Raw genomic sequence first — 12,573 nt, 5'->3', positions numbered from 1 at the left:
TGAAATGAAAAATACACTAGAAGGAATCAATAGCAGAATAACTGAGGCAGAAGAACGGATAGGTGACCTGGAAGACAGAGTGGTGGAATTCACTGCCACAGAACAGAATAAAGAAAAAAAGAATTAAAAGAAATGAAGACAGCCTAAGAGACCTCTGGGACAACATTAAACACAACAACATTCGCATTATAGGGGTCCCAGAAGGAGAAGAGAGAGAGAAAGGACCCAAGAAAATATTTGAAGAGATTATAGTCGAAGACTTCCCTAACATGGGAAAGCAAATAGCCACCCAAGTCCAGGAAGCACAGAGAGTCCCAGGCAGAATAAACCCAAGGAGAAACACGCCGAGACACATAGTAATCAAACTGACAAAAATTAAAGACAAAGAAAAAATTATTCAAAGCAACAAGGGAAAAATGACAAATAACGTACAAGGGAACTCCCATAAGGTTAACAGCTGATTTCTCAGCAGAAACTCTACAAGCCAAAAGGGAGTGGCACGATATATTTAAAGTGATGAAAGGGAAGAACTTACAACCAAGATTACTCTACCAGGCAAGGATCTCATTCAGATTTGATGGAGAAATTAAAAGCTTTACAGACAAGCAAAAGCCGAGAGAATTCAGCACCACCAAACCAGCTGTACAACAAATGCTAAAGGAACTTCTCTAAGTGGGAAACACAAGAGGAGAAAAGGAGCTACAAAAACAAACCCATAACAATTAAGAAAATGGTCATAGGAACATACATATCAATAATTACCTTAAACGTGAATAGATTAAATGCTCCAACCAAAAGACACGGGCTCTCTGAATGGACACAAAAACAAGACCCATATATATGCTGTCTACAAGAGACCCACTTCAGACCTAGGGACACATACAGACTGAAAGTGAGGGGATGGAAAAAGATATTCCATGCAAATGGAAATCAAAAGAAAGCTGGAGTAGCAATACTCATATCAGAGAAAATAGACTTTAAAATAAAGAATGTCACAAGAGACAAGGAAGGACACTACATAATGATCAAGGGATCAATCCAAGAAGAAGATACAGCAATTATAAATATATACGCACCCAACATAGGAGCACCTCTATACATAAGGCAACTGCTAACAACTAAAAAAAGGAGATTGACAGTAACACAATAATAGCGGGGAAATTTAACACCTCACTTACACCAATGGACAGATCATCCAGACAGAAAATTAATAAGGAAACACAAGCTTTAAATGACACAATAGACCAGTTAGATTTTATTGATATTTATAGGACATTCCATCCAAAAACAACAGATTATACTTTCCTCTCAAGTGTGCACGGAACATTCTCCAGGATAGATCACATCTTGGGTCCCAAATCAAGCCTCAGTAAATTTAAGAAATATGAAATCATATCAAGCATCTTTTCTGACCACAACACTATGAGATTAGAAATAAATTACAGGGGAAAAAACGTAAAAAACACATACACATGGAGGCTAAACAATACGTTACTAAATAACCAAGAGATCACTGAAGAAATCAAAGAGGAAATCAAAAAATACTTAGAGACAAATGACAATGAAAACACTACGATCCAAAACCTATGGGATGCAGCAAAAGCAGTTCTAAGAGGGAAGTTTATAGCTATACAAGCCTACCTCAAGAAACAAGAAAAATCTCAAATAAACAATCTAACCTTACACCTAAACAAACTAGAGAAAGAAGAACAAACAAAACCCAAAGTTAGTAGAAGGAAAGAAATCATAAAGATCAGAGCAGAAATAAATGTAATAGAAACAAAACAATAGCAAAGATCAATAAAACTAAAAGCTGGTTCTTTGAGAAGATAAACAAAATTGATAAACCATTAGGCAGACTCATCAAGAAAAAGAGGGAGAGGACTCAAATCAATACAATTAGAAATGAAAAAGGAGAAGTTACAACAGACACCGTAGAAATACAAAGCATCCTAAGAGACTACTACAAGCAACTCTATGCCAATAAAACAGACAACCTGGAAGAAATGGACAAATTCTTAGAAAGGTATAACCTTCCAGGACTGAACCAGGAAGAAATAGAAAATGTGAACAGACCAATCACGAGTAATGAAATTGAAACTGTGATAAAAAAATCTTCCAACAAACAAAGTCCAGGACCAGATGACTTCACAGGTGAATTCTAGCAAACATTTATAGAAGAGCTAACACCCATCCTTCTCAAACACTTCCCAAAAATTGCAGAGGAAGGAACACTCCCAAACTCATTCTATGAGGCCACCATCACCCTGATACCAAAACCAGACAAAGATACTACAAAAAAAGAAAATTACAGACCAATATCACTGATGAATATAGATGCAAAAATCCTCAACAAAATACTAGCAAACAGAATCCAGCAACACATTAAAAGGATCATACACCATGATCAAGTGGGATTTATCCCAGGGATGCAAGGATTCTTCAATATACGCAAATCAATCAATGTGATATTCCATATTAACAAATTGAAGGATAAAAACCATATGATCATCTCAATAGATGCAGAAAAAGCTTTTGACAAAATTCAACACCCATTTATGATAAAAACTCTCCAGAAAGTGGGCATAGAGGGAACCTACCTCAACATAATAAAGGCCATATATGACAGACCCACAGCAAACATCATTCTCAATGGTGAAAAACTGAAAGCATTTCCTCTAAGATCAGGAACGAGACAAGGATGTCCACTCTCACCACTATTATTCAGCATAGTTTTGGATGTCCTAGCCACAGCAATCAGAGAAGAAAAAGAAATAAAAGGAATACAAATTGGAAAAGAACAAGTAAAACTGTCTCTGTTTGCAGATGACATGATACTATACATAGAGAATGCTAAAAATGCCACCAGAAAACTACTAGAGCTAATCAATGAATTTGGTAAAGTTGCAGGATACAAAATTAATGCACAGAAATCTCTTGTATCCCTCTACACTAATGATGAAAAATCTGAAAGAGAAATTAAGGAAACATTCCCATTTACCATTGCAATAAAAAGAATAAAATACCTAGGAATAAACCTACCTAGGGAGACAAAAGACCTGTATGCAGAAGACTATAAGACACTGATGAAAGAAATTAAAGATGATACCAACAGATGGAGCGCTATACCATGTTCTTGAATTGGAAGAATCAATATTGTGAAAATGACTATACTACCCAAAGCAATCTACAGATTCAATGCAATCCCTATCAAACTACCAATGGCATTTTTTACAGAGCTAGAACAAAAAATCTTAAAATTTGTATGGAGACACAAAAGACCCCGAATAGCCAAAGCAGTCTTGAGGGTAAAAAACAGAGCTGAAGGAATCAGACTCCCTGACTTCAGACTATACTACAAAGCTACAGTAATCAAGACAATATGGTACTGGCACAAAAACAGAAATATAGATCAATAGAACAAGATAGAAAGCCCAGAGATAAACCCACACACCTGTGGTCAACTAATCTATGACAAAGGAGGCAAGGATATACAATGGAGAAAAGACAGTCTCTTTAATCAGTGGTGCTGGGAAAACTGGACAGCTACATGAATGAAATTAGAATGAAATTAGAACACTCCCTAACACCATACACAAAAATAAACTCAGAATGGATTCAAGACCTAAATGTAGGACTGGACACTATAAAACTCTTAGAGGAAAACATAGGAGGAACACCCTTTGACATAAATCACAGCAAGATCTTTTATGATCCACCTCCTAGAGTAATGGAAATAAAAACAAAAATAAACAAATGGGACCTAATGAAACTTAAAAGCTTTTGCACAGCAAAGGAAACCATAAACAAGACAAAAAGACAACCCTCAGAATGGAAGAAAATGTTCACAAACGAATCAATGGACAAAGGATTAATCTCCAAAATATATAAACAGCTTATGCAGCTCAGTATTAAAGAAACAAACAGCCCAATCCAAAAATGGGCAGAAGACCTAAATAGACATTTCTCCAAAGAAGACATACAGATGGCCAAGAAGCACATGAAAAGCTGCTCAACATCACTAATTATTAGAGAAATGCAAATCAAAACTACAATGAGGTATCACCTCACACCAGTTAGAATGGGCATCATCAGAAAATCTACAAACAACAAATGCTGCAGAGGGTGTGGAGAAAAGGGAACCCTCTTACACTGTTGGTGGGAATGTAAATTGATATAGCCCTGTGGAGAACAGTATGGAGGTTCCTTTAAAAAACTAAAAATAGAATTACCATATGATCCAGCAATCCCACTACTGGGCATATACCCAGAGAAAACCATAATTCAAAAAGGCACATGCACCCCAGTGTTCATTGCAGCACTATTTACAATAGCCAGGTCATGGAAGCAACCGAAATGCCTCTCAACAGACGAATGGATAAAGAAGTTGTGGTACATATATACAGTGGAATATTACTCAGCCATTAAAAGGAATGAAATTGGGTCATTTGTAGAGATGTGGATGGATCTAGAGACTGTCATACAGAGTGAAGTAAGTCAGAAAGAGAAAAACAAATATCGTATATTAATGCATATATGTGGAACCTAGAAAAGTGGTACAGATGAACTGGTTTGCAGGGCAGAAATAGAGACACAGATGTAGAGAACAAACATATAGACACCAAGGGGGGAAAGTGGCAGGGGTGGAGGGTGGTGGTGGGATGAATTGGGAGATTGGGATTGACATGTATACACTAATATGTATAAAACAGGTAACTAATAAGAACCTGCAGTGTAAAAAATAAAATTCAAAAATACAAAGAAAAATGAGGCATATTTATACAGACTGACTTAGAAAGATATATGATCAAAGGAACAAGAAAGGTACACACCTCTTTCATTATGGACATAGAGTTTTTAAAAATGCTTTAAATAGAATTTAAATACCATAAAATGTACCCTGTAAAGTGTACAATTCAGTGGTTTAATTACACAACATTTCTATCACCTTAAGAAGAAACCCCCTACCCCTGACATCGAGGTTTTTAGTCTTTTGCTAAAACCAATCATGCTGCACTGGATATTCTTATACACATATCATTTCACACATGTAGAATATCTGCGGGACGAGTACCTGGAAATATTTGCTAGGTGAAGTGATTTGTGCCCTTAAAACTTTGAAAGCGACTGCTAAATTGCCCTCTCCAGAGGTCACGAGTTTACACTCTCACTACCAGGGTATAAAAGTCCCTATTTCCCACTTCCTGACTAGCATAGTCCTTAACCAAACTTTTTTATCTTTGCCAATCTGACAAATAATAGTTTCTCATTGTAACTTTAATTTCATTTCTCTTATTCTAAGTGAGGGTGATTACTTTTACAAGTTTAGGAGCTACTTGTCTTTCCTTTTTTTATGAACTGATTTTTCATACCCTTTGATTTTCTGCAGGGTAGCTGACTTTTTAAAAATAGGAGTTATGTATTAAGGAGAAAAGCTGTTTGTGATATGAATTGAAAGTATTTTCCCATCGTATGTTTTTTGGGGGTTTTTTAGTCTTTGACTTTATTCATGTTTTTTTTTCTTTTATCATGCAGAATTTAAAAATGTTTTGTCATCACATTTGGCAATCTTCTTTTATGACTTCTGCGTCTTGTGACATACTTAGCCTTTCCCTACTCCAAGATTATAAAAACAAAATTCTCCCATATGTTATTCTAGTACTTGAAGCTCTCCTCCTCCCTCCCATTTAACTCAGATCCACCTGGAATTTATTTTTGTGTAAGATGTGAGGTACGGCTCCACCTTCTTTTCTCTAGAAGGCTAACATCTTTCCCCCACTGATTGGAAATGTCACTTTCATAGTGCCTCTTGACTAAGAATAGTAAGAGCAATTTTAAATATTAGATTTAACTTTTTGAGAGTGGTAGTCAGGTGTCTGGGGCAGTGATTTCTGATCTCTTGGGGTGCCTATGAGGATTCTGTAAGAACTGCAATCCCCTTCTCTCCCTGACAAATTCTACTGCTGTAAACTGCTATTACTTAGGGGATGTGTCTTGCTCAAGTGTGCTGAACCAAGAAGTAGTTTTTAACCCCTTAGAGGGGGGACTTAACTTTCACACAGCCTTATAGGTTTCACCTGTGGCCAGAGGCCCATCGAGTGAATCCAGGGTTGTTACTTTAATGAGAAAAGAGCCTCAACAAGAGTCCAGAAGTAATGGGCGAATCTTTTCCAAAAAAACTAAGCTCTTCACTTTTGAGTCCGTTTCTGATCCTCAGGTTGTCTTCCCACTTTAGAATCGTAGGCAATTTCTACAGTTTTACTTTGGTAGATTTGCTTTGGTGGGCCGTGTGTCCTCCTGGGAAAGGACTACTGGCTCGGGCTGTAATATGACTGTGTTTTGGCACCCTGTAGAGCTGGGCATGTAGGGATAAGAGTCATCTCTTCTAATTTGAAACTGTTTATAGTCAGAAAAGAGTGCGGCCCTTTAAAAAGCAGAATTCTCGGGGTACCCCTGAGGATAAAGGCTCGTAGAGTTCTACCCAAGGAGGCCTGGAGGAGGAGGTCTGTCTGTTAGGACTGATGCCCCCGAGTAGGGCGGATGTCCCCCAGGAGCGTTTCGTCAAGCATTTGAGCGGTCTGCTTGGTTTGCTGTGGGGGATGTGCAATGGCTTTTCATTTCATTCAGTATTGTAAAATTGTTCTTTTATTTGGGCTACTCAAGGAGTAGCTTGTCACTTTGAGCTTTGGGGTAACAAATGTTCTCTGTGCTTGAAAGTCCCAGTGGCAGTGACACCTCCTCGGAGGAGTGACTGACGCTGCCTCCCTCCCTCAGTGTGTGTTAACCCTTGGGCATCTCATCCACTGGAGGAGCTGGGTACAGGTGTAAAGTAGTGAGGGAAGCTGGGAGAGGCATGAAAGTGTTCTGCTTTGGTGTAAGCTATTTTTCACGTACGTTTTTATTAATTAGTTTGTTCCAGAGACTGTTAGACACTTTAAAAAAATTAATTTACAGAGGATACAGTGGAGCTCCATTTAAATGGTCACGTTGAAGTAAAGAAATAATATCCACTTTATAGGCTTAATTATACGTCATATTTGGCTAATTTAGTCCATGCGAGTGTGCTATCTGGGAGATAAGCCCAGGATACGGTAATGAGCAACAGCTAGTGCAGTTCTACATATTAACTATCATGATTTAAGGGAAGCTCTTCACACTGATGTCTACATATCTACTTAATGATAGTTTTCCTGTTTCTCTTTCCTGTCCCTTTTCACTCCTCAAAGTCGTATTAGTAGAGTCGTCCTCGCGTGCCCCTGAGCACCTGGACATCTGAGGGCTAGATGCAGACTTCACTTAGCCTGCTGTGCCTTTCACAGTTTTGGCCATGGATGTTACCTTTTGACAGGCTTTCCCCACTCTGACCTCCTCCTGTCTCACCCATCACCTCTCCTCTCCACTGATGATCCACTCAAATGGATTGTAATCGTCTGGATCATTCAGCAGCTGAACCAATTCTCCCATCAACGGGAAGGTCCCACATGGGGGGATACTTACCCCTTCCAGACCCTTCCTGAAGAGAGCAAGTTTCCTTCCATGTGGCAGGAGTACATTTTATATTTGTTTGGCCTTGTGACTGATAGGATGGGAAGCTGAGGGGAAGTGGAGAGGAGATGGCAGTTTTAACGGAGAAAAAAAACTTAGTAGAAGCTCTGCCTCTGCCTTCTTCGGGCGTGTCCCTCTTCTGGGCATCTCTTCAGGATTTCATTCCTCCGTCCAACTGCCGTTCACAACTGCCCTTTCCAACGGCTCCAGAACTCTTGGCCTTGGCATTCCGTGATGTAAATTATTCCACTGCATGGCTCGAAATGGGTGCGAAGCAGTGTTGCCAGGTGTCGGATCACTAGTGTAAGTTTCCTGGATCTCGGGGGGAGGGAGGAGAAAGAAAGGGGGAGAGCTGCTCTTGGAATTTATACAGTTGTTATTGTTTCAGCCAGAGCACAGTGACTGCGCTGGTTAAGCTGGATGCTGTCGATGGCTGGGGAGAGAGAGAGATTTGGGCTTGGAGCTGGGGTGAATTTGGGGTTGAGGGTTTCTACTTTAAAGATTCCAGTGTTGGGATGCAGACTGTTTGGAATTGAACAGTTGGCGTTACTGCTGCAGAGGGAGGAACTTGGGACCTTCAGGGCAGAGCCTGTTGCAGTACTGCCTGGGGCGATGGTGCCTCTTCTGTCTCAAAAAGTAGGGACAACTGACTTTTCTGTTTTCCTAAAGATAGCCAGAATATGGCTAGAAATCCAGATTGCTCACCAGGTTTGGAAATATCCAGTCGCAAAATTCAAAGACCTCTGTATGCATGAGATTTTTTTCTAAAACAAAAATACGATTTCTCCTCTTGTTCACTGTGTACATTTTGAGGAAGTTACTGTTCATGGTTTACCGCCCCTTTGAGGAATCTGTGTGAGTCGTTGCTGCCAACTGTCCTTGATTTGTCTAGATTGCTTTTTGACTTGTAAGTTAAGGATTTGTGTTCAATGAAAACAATTTAAATTGAATACTTCATCTCTTGAATGACCACAAAAATTTAAAAGTCACATTCATAATAAGCAATTAGAGGGAAAACTCACATGAATTAGTTATTTATCTAGGAAAGTATAAGGTATATTTTTGTGTTGCATTGATGCTACTGGCCTTAATCTGCTTTGCTGAAACAGTGCTTTCTTATTCCTTTTCTTTATAGTTGTCATGGATGATGATGATGACTCGTGTCTCCTTGATCTTATTGGGTAAGATGCTCATTCCAAAATAAGGGTAAATCAAATGTGTGAGGTTTGCTGTACTAAAACAACCTAATAAGTATATTAAAACCAAGTGGGTTTTTAAAATAAAGATTAAATAATCATCATAGATATAGAAGGGAGACAAAGTGACATGGATTAACATAGGGGTCATAATTAGGTAATCCTTTATTAAATTTATATTATAAAAAATCCTGGGAGGCAGAAATGAGTGATGATAGGAAATGGAACATCAAAATGAAACAAAACAAAGCCAACAAAAAAAAGTACTAATAGTTTTAAAACAGGGAGAGGATTTTACTCAAACTAATACATCATTTTCTTTTTCCCCTGTAAAAATGAACCCTAAATATAAGTAATGTATTTATTTGCTGTTTTCTCTTTTTGGCTGTTGTTTTCTAGAGACCCACAGGCATTGAACTATTTTCTACATGGACCTAGTAATAAATCGGTAAGTAATACTCAGACCATCGTAGGCATACATTTTGTTTCTTCTTGAGAGTCAAAGTGATCACTTTTTTGAATTTGTACTTTTGCAGAGCAATGAGGACTTGACTAATGCAGGATATTCTGCAGCCAATTCAAATTCAATTTTCGCCAACTCTAGTGTGAGTATTGGAAACTGAATGCAATGATCAGATGTTTCTGTCTCATTGATGCCTAGTGAATTGAAGCTTTAATTGCCTTTGTATCATGATGGGAATCCCTACTTTGTCTTTTGTAATTGACACAAGAGGAAAATCTATTGAATTTTGTTGACATTTTCTACTTTTAACTTAGTCTATTAAGATTTTTACTTTGCCATTTTCCTAAGGTTTCAACTTTCTTTCTAAAATGCCTCAGAAACGTTATAGCCTGAGAAACTTATATTAGAGTCTTTTGAATGTTGTTACATAAGCTTTAAAAAAAATCATTCTGTATTGTGGTTACTTTCTAATCATTTTCATCTTAAACAAGGAGAAAGATCATAGTAGCTGGCACCTACTGAGCGCTTGGTATGTTCTTGGCACTCAGAGCTTAACATATATTAACCTCGTTAACCTTACAATAATTCCGTGAAGTAGGTTCTATCATTATCCATATTTAAAGATGAGAGAACTGAAGGTTGGTATTTACCCAGTATTACACAGCCAGGAGTCGCAAGCTAGGAATCGAACCCCAGGCCACCAGGTTCCAGGGTGCAGGTTCTTAAGCTCTAGGAACATCTAGACAAGAAATCTGACCTGAGGGCAGGGAAGTCCTGCCTGGAAACTATATCCAGATTGTTGTGTTTAAGCCTATGTTACTTTAATCTTTTCAACTGCTTTGTTCTGCCATGGATGGTAGTCCAGAGTCCGACTATCCAAGTTTGAATCCTTGCTCTGTCACTTACTAGCTTTATAACCTTGCATCTGTCACTAAATCTCTAAGGCTCAGTTTCCTTATTTGTGAATCCAGGAGACTGATAAATCTACCTCATAGGGTGGTTAAGATGAATGGACTAGTCCATGGAAATCAGTTGACACAGTGCTCAGTTAATGTCAACTTATCGTCATCGTCAGGGTCTTTATTTTCTTCATCCATAAAATGGAATAGTATTCAGAAAGTCCTTGGGAATGCACAATTCTTTAAAGTATTTGAGTATGTGTAAAGTATGTCAGATCATAACATGCAAGACTCCTCCACATGCTAGGGGTGGCTTTAAAGTCACAGCACTGATTTCCTGTAAGGCTTATGAATTAGTAGCAATGCTGAAATTCATTCTGAGTGGGCAATAACTGCATGTGATGCCATTAAACCCATAAAGTAGATATTGAGCCTGTTCGCCAACACTAATGATTTTTACTTATCAGCTCTCCCACTTCCACGTAAGTATTCATTCTAACTCTCCAGGCTGCTTCATTCAGGGTGTATTTATTGTAAACTTGAGTTGCATCATGTCAGTAAAACATTTTAAAAGCTTTTAAAAATATGGAATTTTAAACTTATGGTCTGTTAATTTGTGCATTGTAAAAACATTAAACTGTGTACCACCACTCAGGAGATGATCCACTGTCGCCTTGATATTTCTCTGCACAAACAAACAAACCTCCTTGCTTTCAGTTGCTTTTTCCCACTTCCTTTCAAATGACTGTTCAAGTCCTAAGGTGGTGTCCACCTAACTGAGGCCACATTAGTCCCGTTTCAACTGTTGATTGGGTGTCAAGTGAACTAGTCTTGGCTTTTCTACCTGGGTCTTCCCATCATCTAGACCCCAACACACCTTATTAGCCTAGGGCTGAGAATCTGTATAGTTTTGAAAGGTGGACTCTTCATTCTTTTTTTTTTTTTTTTTTTTTTTTTTGGCTGCGCCATGCAGCTTGTGGGATCTTAGTTCCCCAACCAGGGATTGAACCCAGGCCCTGGCAGCTAAAGCGCCAAGTTCTAACCACTGGACCCCCAAGGAATTCCCTGGACTGTTTTCTTTTTTTTTTTTTTTTAATTTTTATTTATTTATTACTTTTGGCTGTGTTGGGTCTTTGTTGCTGCTCACGGGCTTTCTCTAGTTGCGGCAAGTGGGGGCTACTCTTCGTTGCGGTGCACGGGCTTCTCGTTGCGGCGGCTTCTCTTTTCGCGGAGCACGAGCTCTAGGTGCGTGGGCTTCAGTAGTTGCGGCGCGTGGGCTCAGTGGTTGTGGCGCACGGGCTTAGTTGCTCTGCGGCATGTGGGATCTTCCCAGACCAGGGATCAAACCTGTGTCCCCTGCATTGGCAGGCAGATTCTTAACCACTGCACCACCAGGGAAGTCCTGGACTGTTTATACTTGATTGATCTATTTTTGATTTTTTTCTTCATCTTTTTAAAATTTTTAATTGTGTTAAAAATATATATAACAACAAATGTACCATCTTAACCATTTTAAGTGTACAGTTCAATAGTGTTAAGGATATTCACATTGTCTTCACCTTATGTTAAATAACGACTGATTCCATTTTTTTTTTCTTTTATAATTTTGACGTATCCCATGATAAACTGCTGGCCGGCATCGTGTCTCTTATTTGTCAGTGACTGTGTTCAGTTCCCTTCATTTGCCTGTGTTGTTGTCTCTAGTTGGAATGCGCAGTCCTTAAGGACTCGTTACGGACAGACACAAACGCAGAAGTGAGCGCTTGACAAATGTTGACCAACTTTTACTCTTGAATAGGACATTGAAATGGTTTTTAAAGCATCATAATAAGCTGATAACTTCTAAGAAATCAAATAACTATTCACTCATTTCATATGGGAAGCTTGTTTTTATCCAGGCCGATTTTGCCTGGAGTGGGGCAGGTTAGAACTAGGGGAGTTCCGAGAAACCTTTAAAGTCAAGCCTGGATCTGGGATACCTTCTGGACCTCTAGTAGAACCACACTCGGAACTCTCAAAACTCACATCTACTCCTGTGGTACAAAAAACTAGACACCGCTGTGTCCTGGATACGCACATACCCTAGGCTGAGTCCCACTCAAGCTTTGGACTTGGGAGCAATCCTGAAAAAAATTAAGCCATGCCACTATCTAAAAAATAAAGCTAAACTCCAGGTAGCCATGAGTATGTTGGCATTATTGATCTGTTTCCTATAATAATTTTATCAGAGCAGTGAATGCATATACTTACAAAAACAACATTAAACATCATTCCTAAGGAAATCAAGTATCAGAATAAGGTGAGCAGGGCTTCCCTGGTGGCGCAGTGGTTGAGAATCCGCCTGCCAATGCAGGGGACACAGGTTCGGGCCCTGGTCCAGGAGGATCCCACATGCCGCGGGGCAGCTGGGCCCACGAGCCGCAGCTGCGGAGCCTGTGCGTCTGGAGCCTGTGCTCCGCGACGAGAGAGG

At 39.2% G+C, this 12,573-nt stretch overlaps 2 protein-coding genes across 4 annotated transcripts in view; both read left to right on the top strand.

The window, feature by feature from the left end:
- The window catches only part of RPL7L1 (ribosomal protein L7 like 1), a 162,233-nt gene that overhangs the window by 108,690 nt on the left and 40,970 nt on the right, over nt 1–12,573 (top strand). The window lies entirely within an intron of this gene.
- Nucleotides 1–12,573, top strand: part of BICRAL (BICRA like chromatin remodeling complex associated protein) — a 104,657-nt gene that overhangs the window by 62,015 nt on the left and 30,069 nt on the right. For all 3 annotated transcript variants that reach the window (XM_060021809.1, XM_060021808.1, XM_060021810.1), the window contains 3 exons: nt 8,681–8,726; nt 9,141–9,189; nt 9,278–9,346. In XM_060021809.1, the coding sequence (XP_059877792.1) occupies nt 8,686–8,726; nt 9,141–9,189; nt 9,278–9,346 (159 nt within the window). In that variant the 5' untranslated portion in view covers nt 8,681–8,685. The remainder of the gene's footprint in view (nt 1–8,680; nt 8,727–9,140; nt 9,190–9,277; nt 9,347–12,573) is intronic.

This window comes from Delphinus delphis, chromosome 10, assembly GCF_949987515.2.
Source record: "Delphinus delphis chromosome 10, mDelDel1.2, whole genome shotgun sequence".
Taxonomy (NCBI): Eukaryota; Metazoa; Chordata; class Mammalia; order Artiodactyla; family Delphinidae; genus Delphinus; species Delphinus delphis.
The sequence above is the reverse complement of the archived record's forward strand: the minus strand, read 5'-3'. Positions and strand labels throughout refer to the sequence as shown.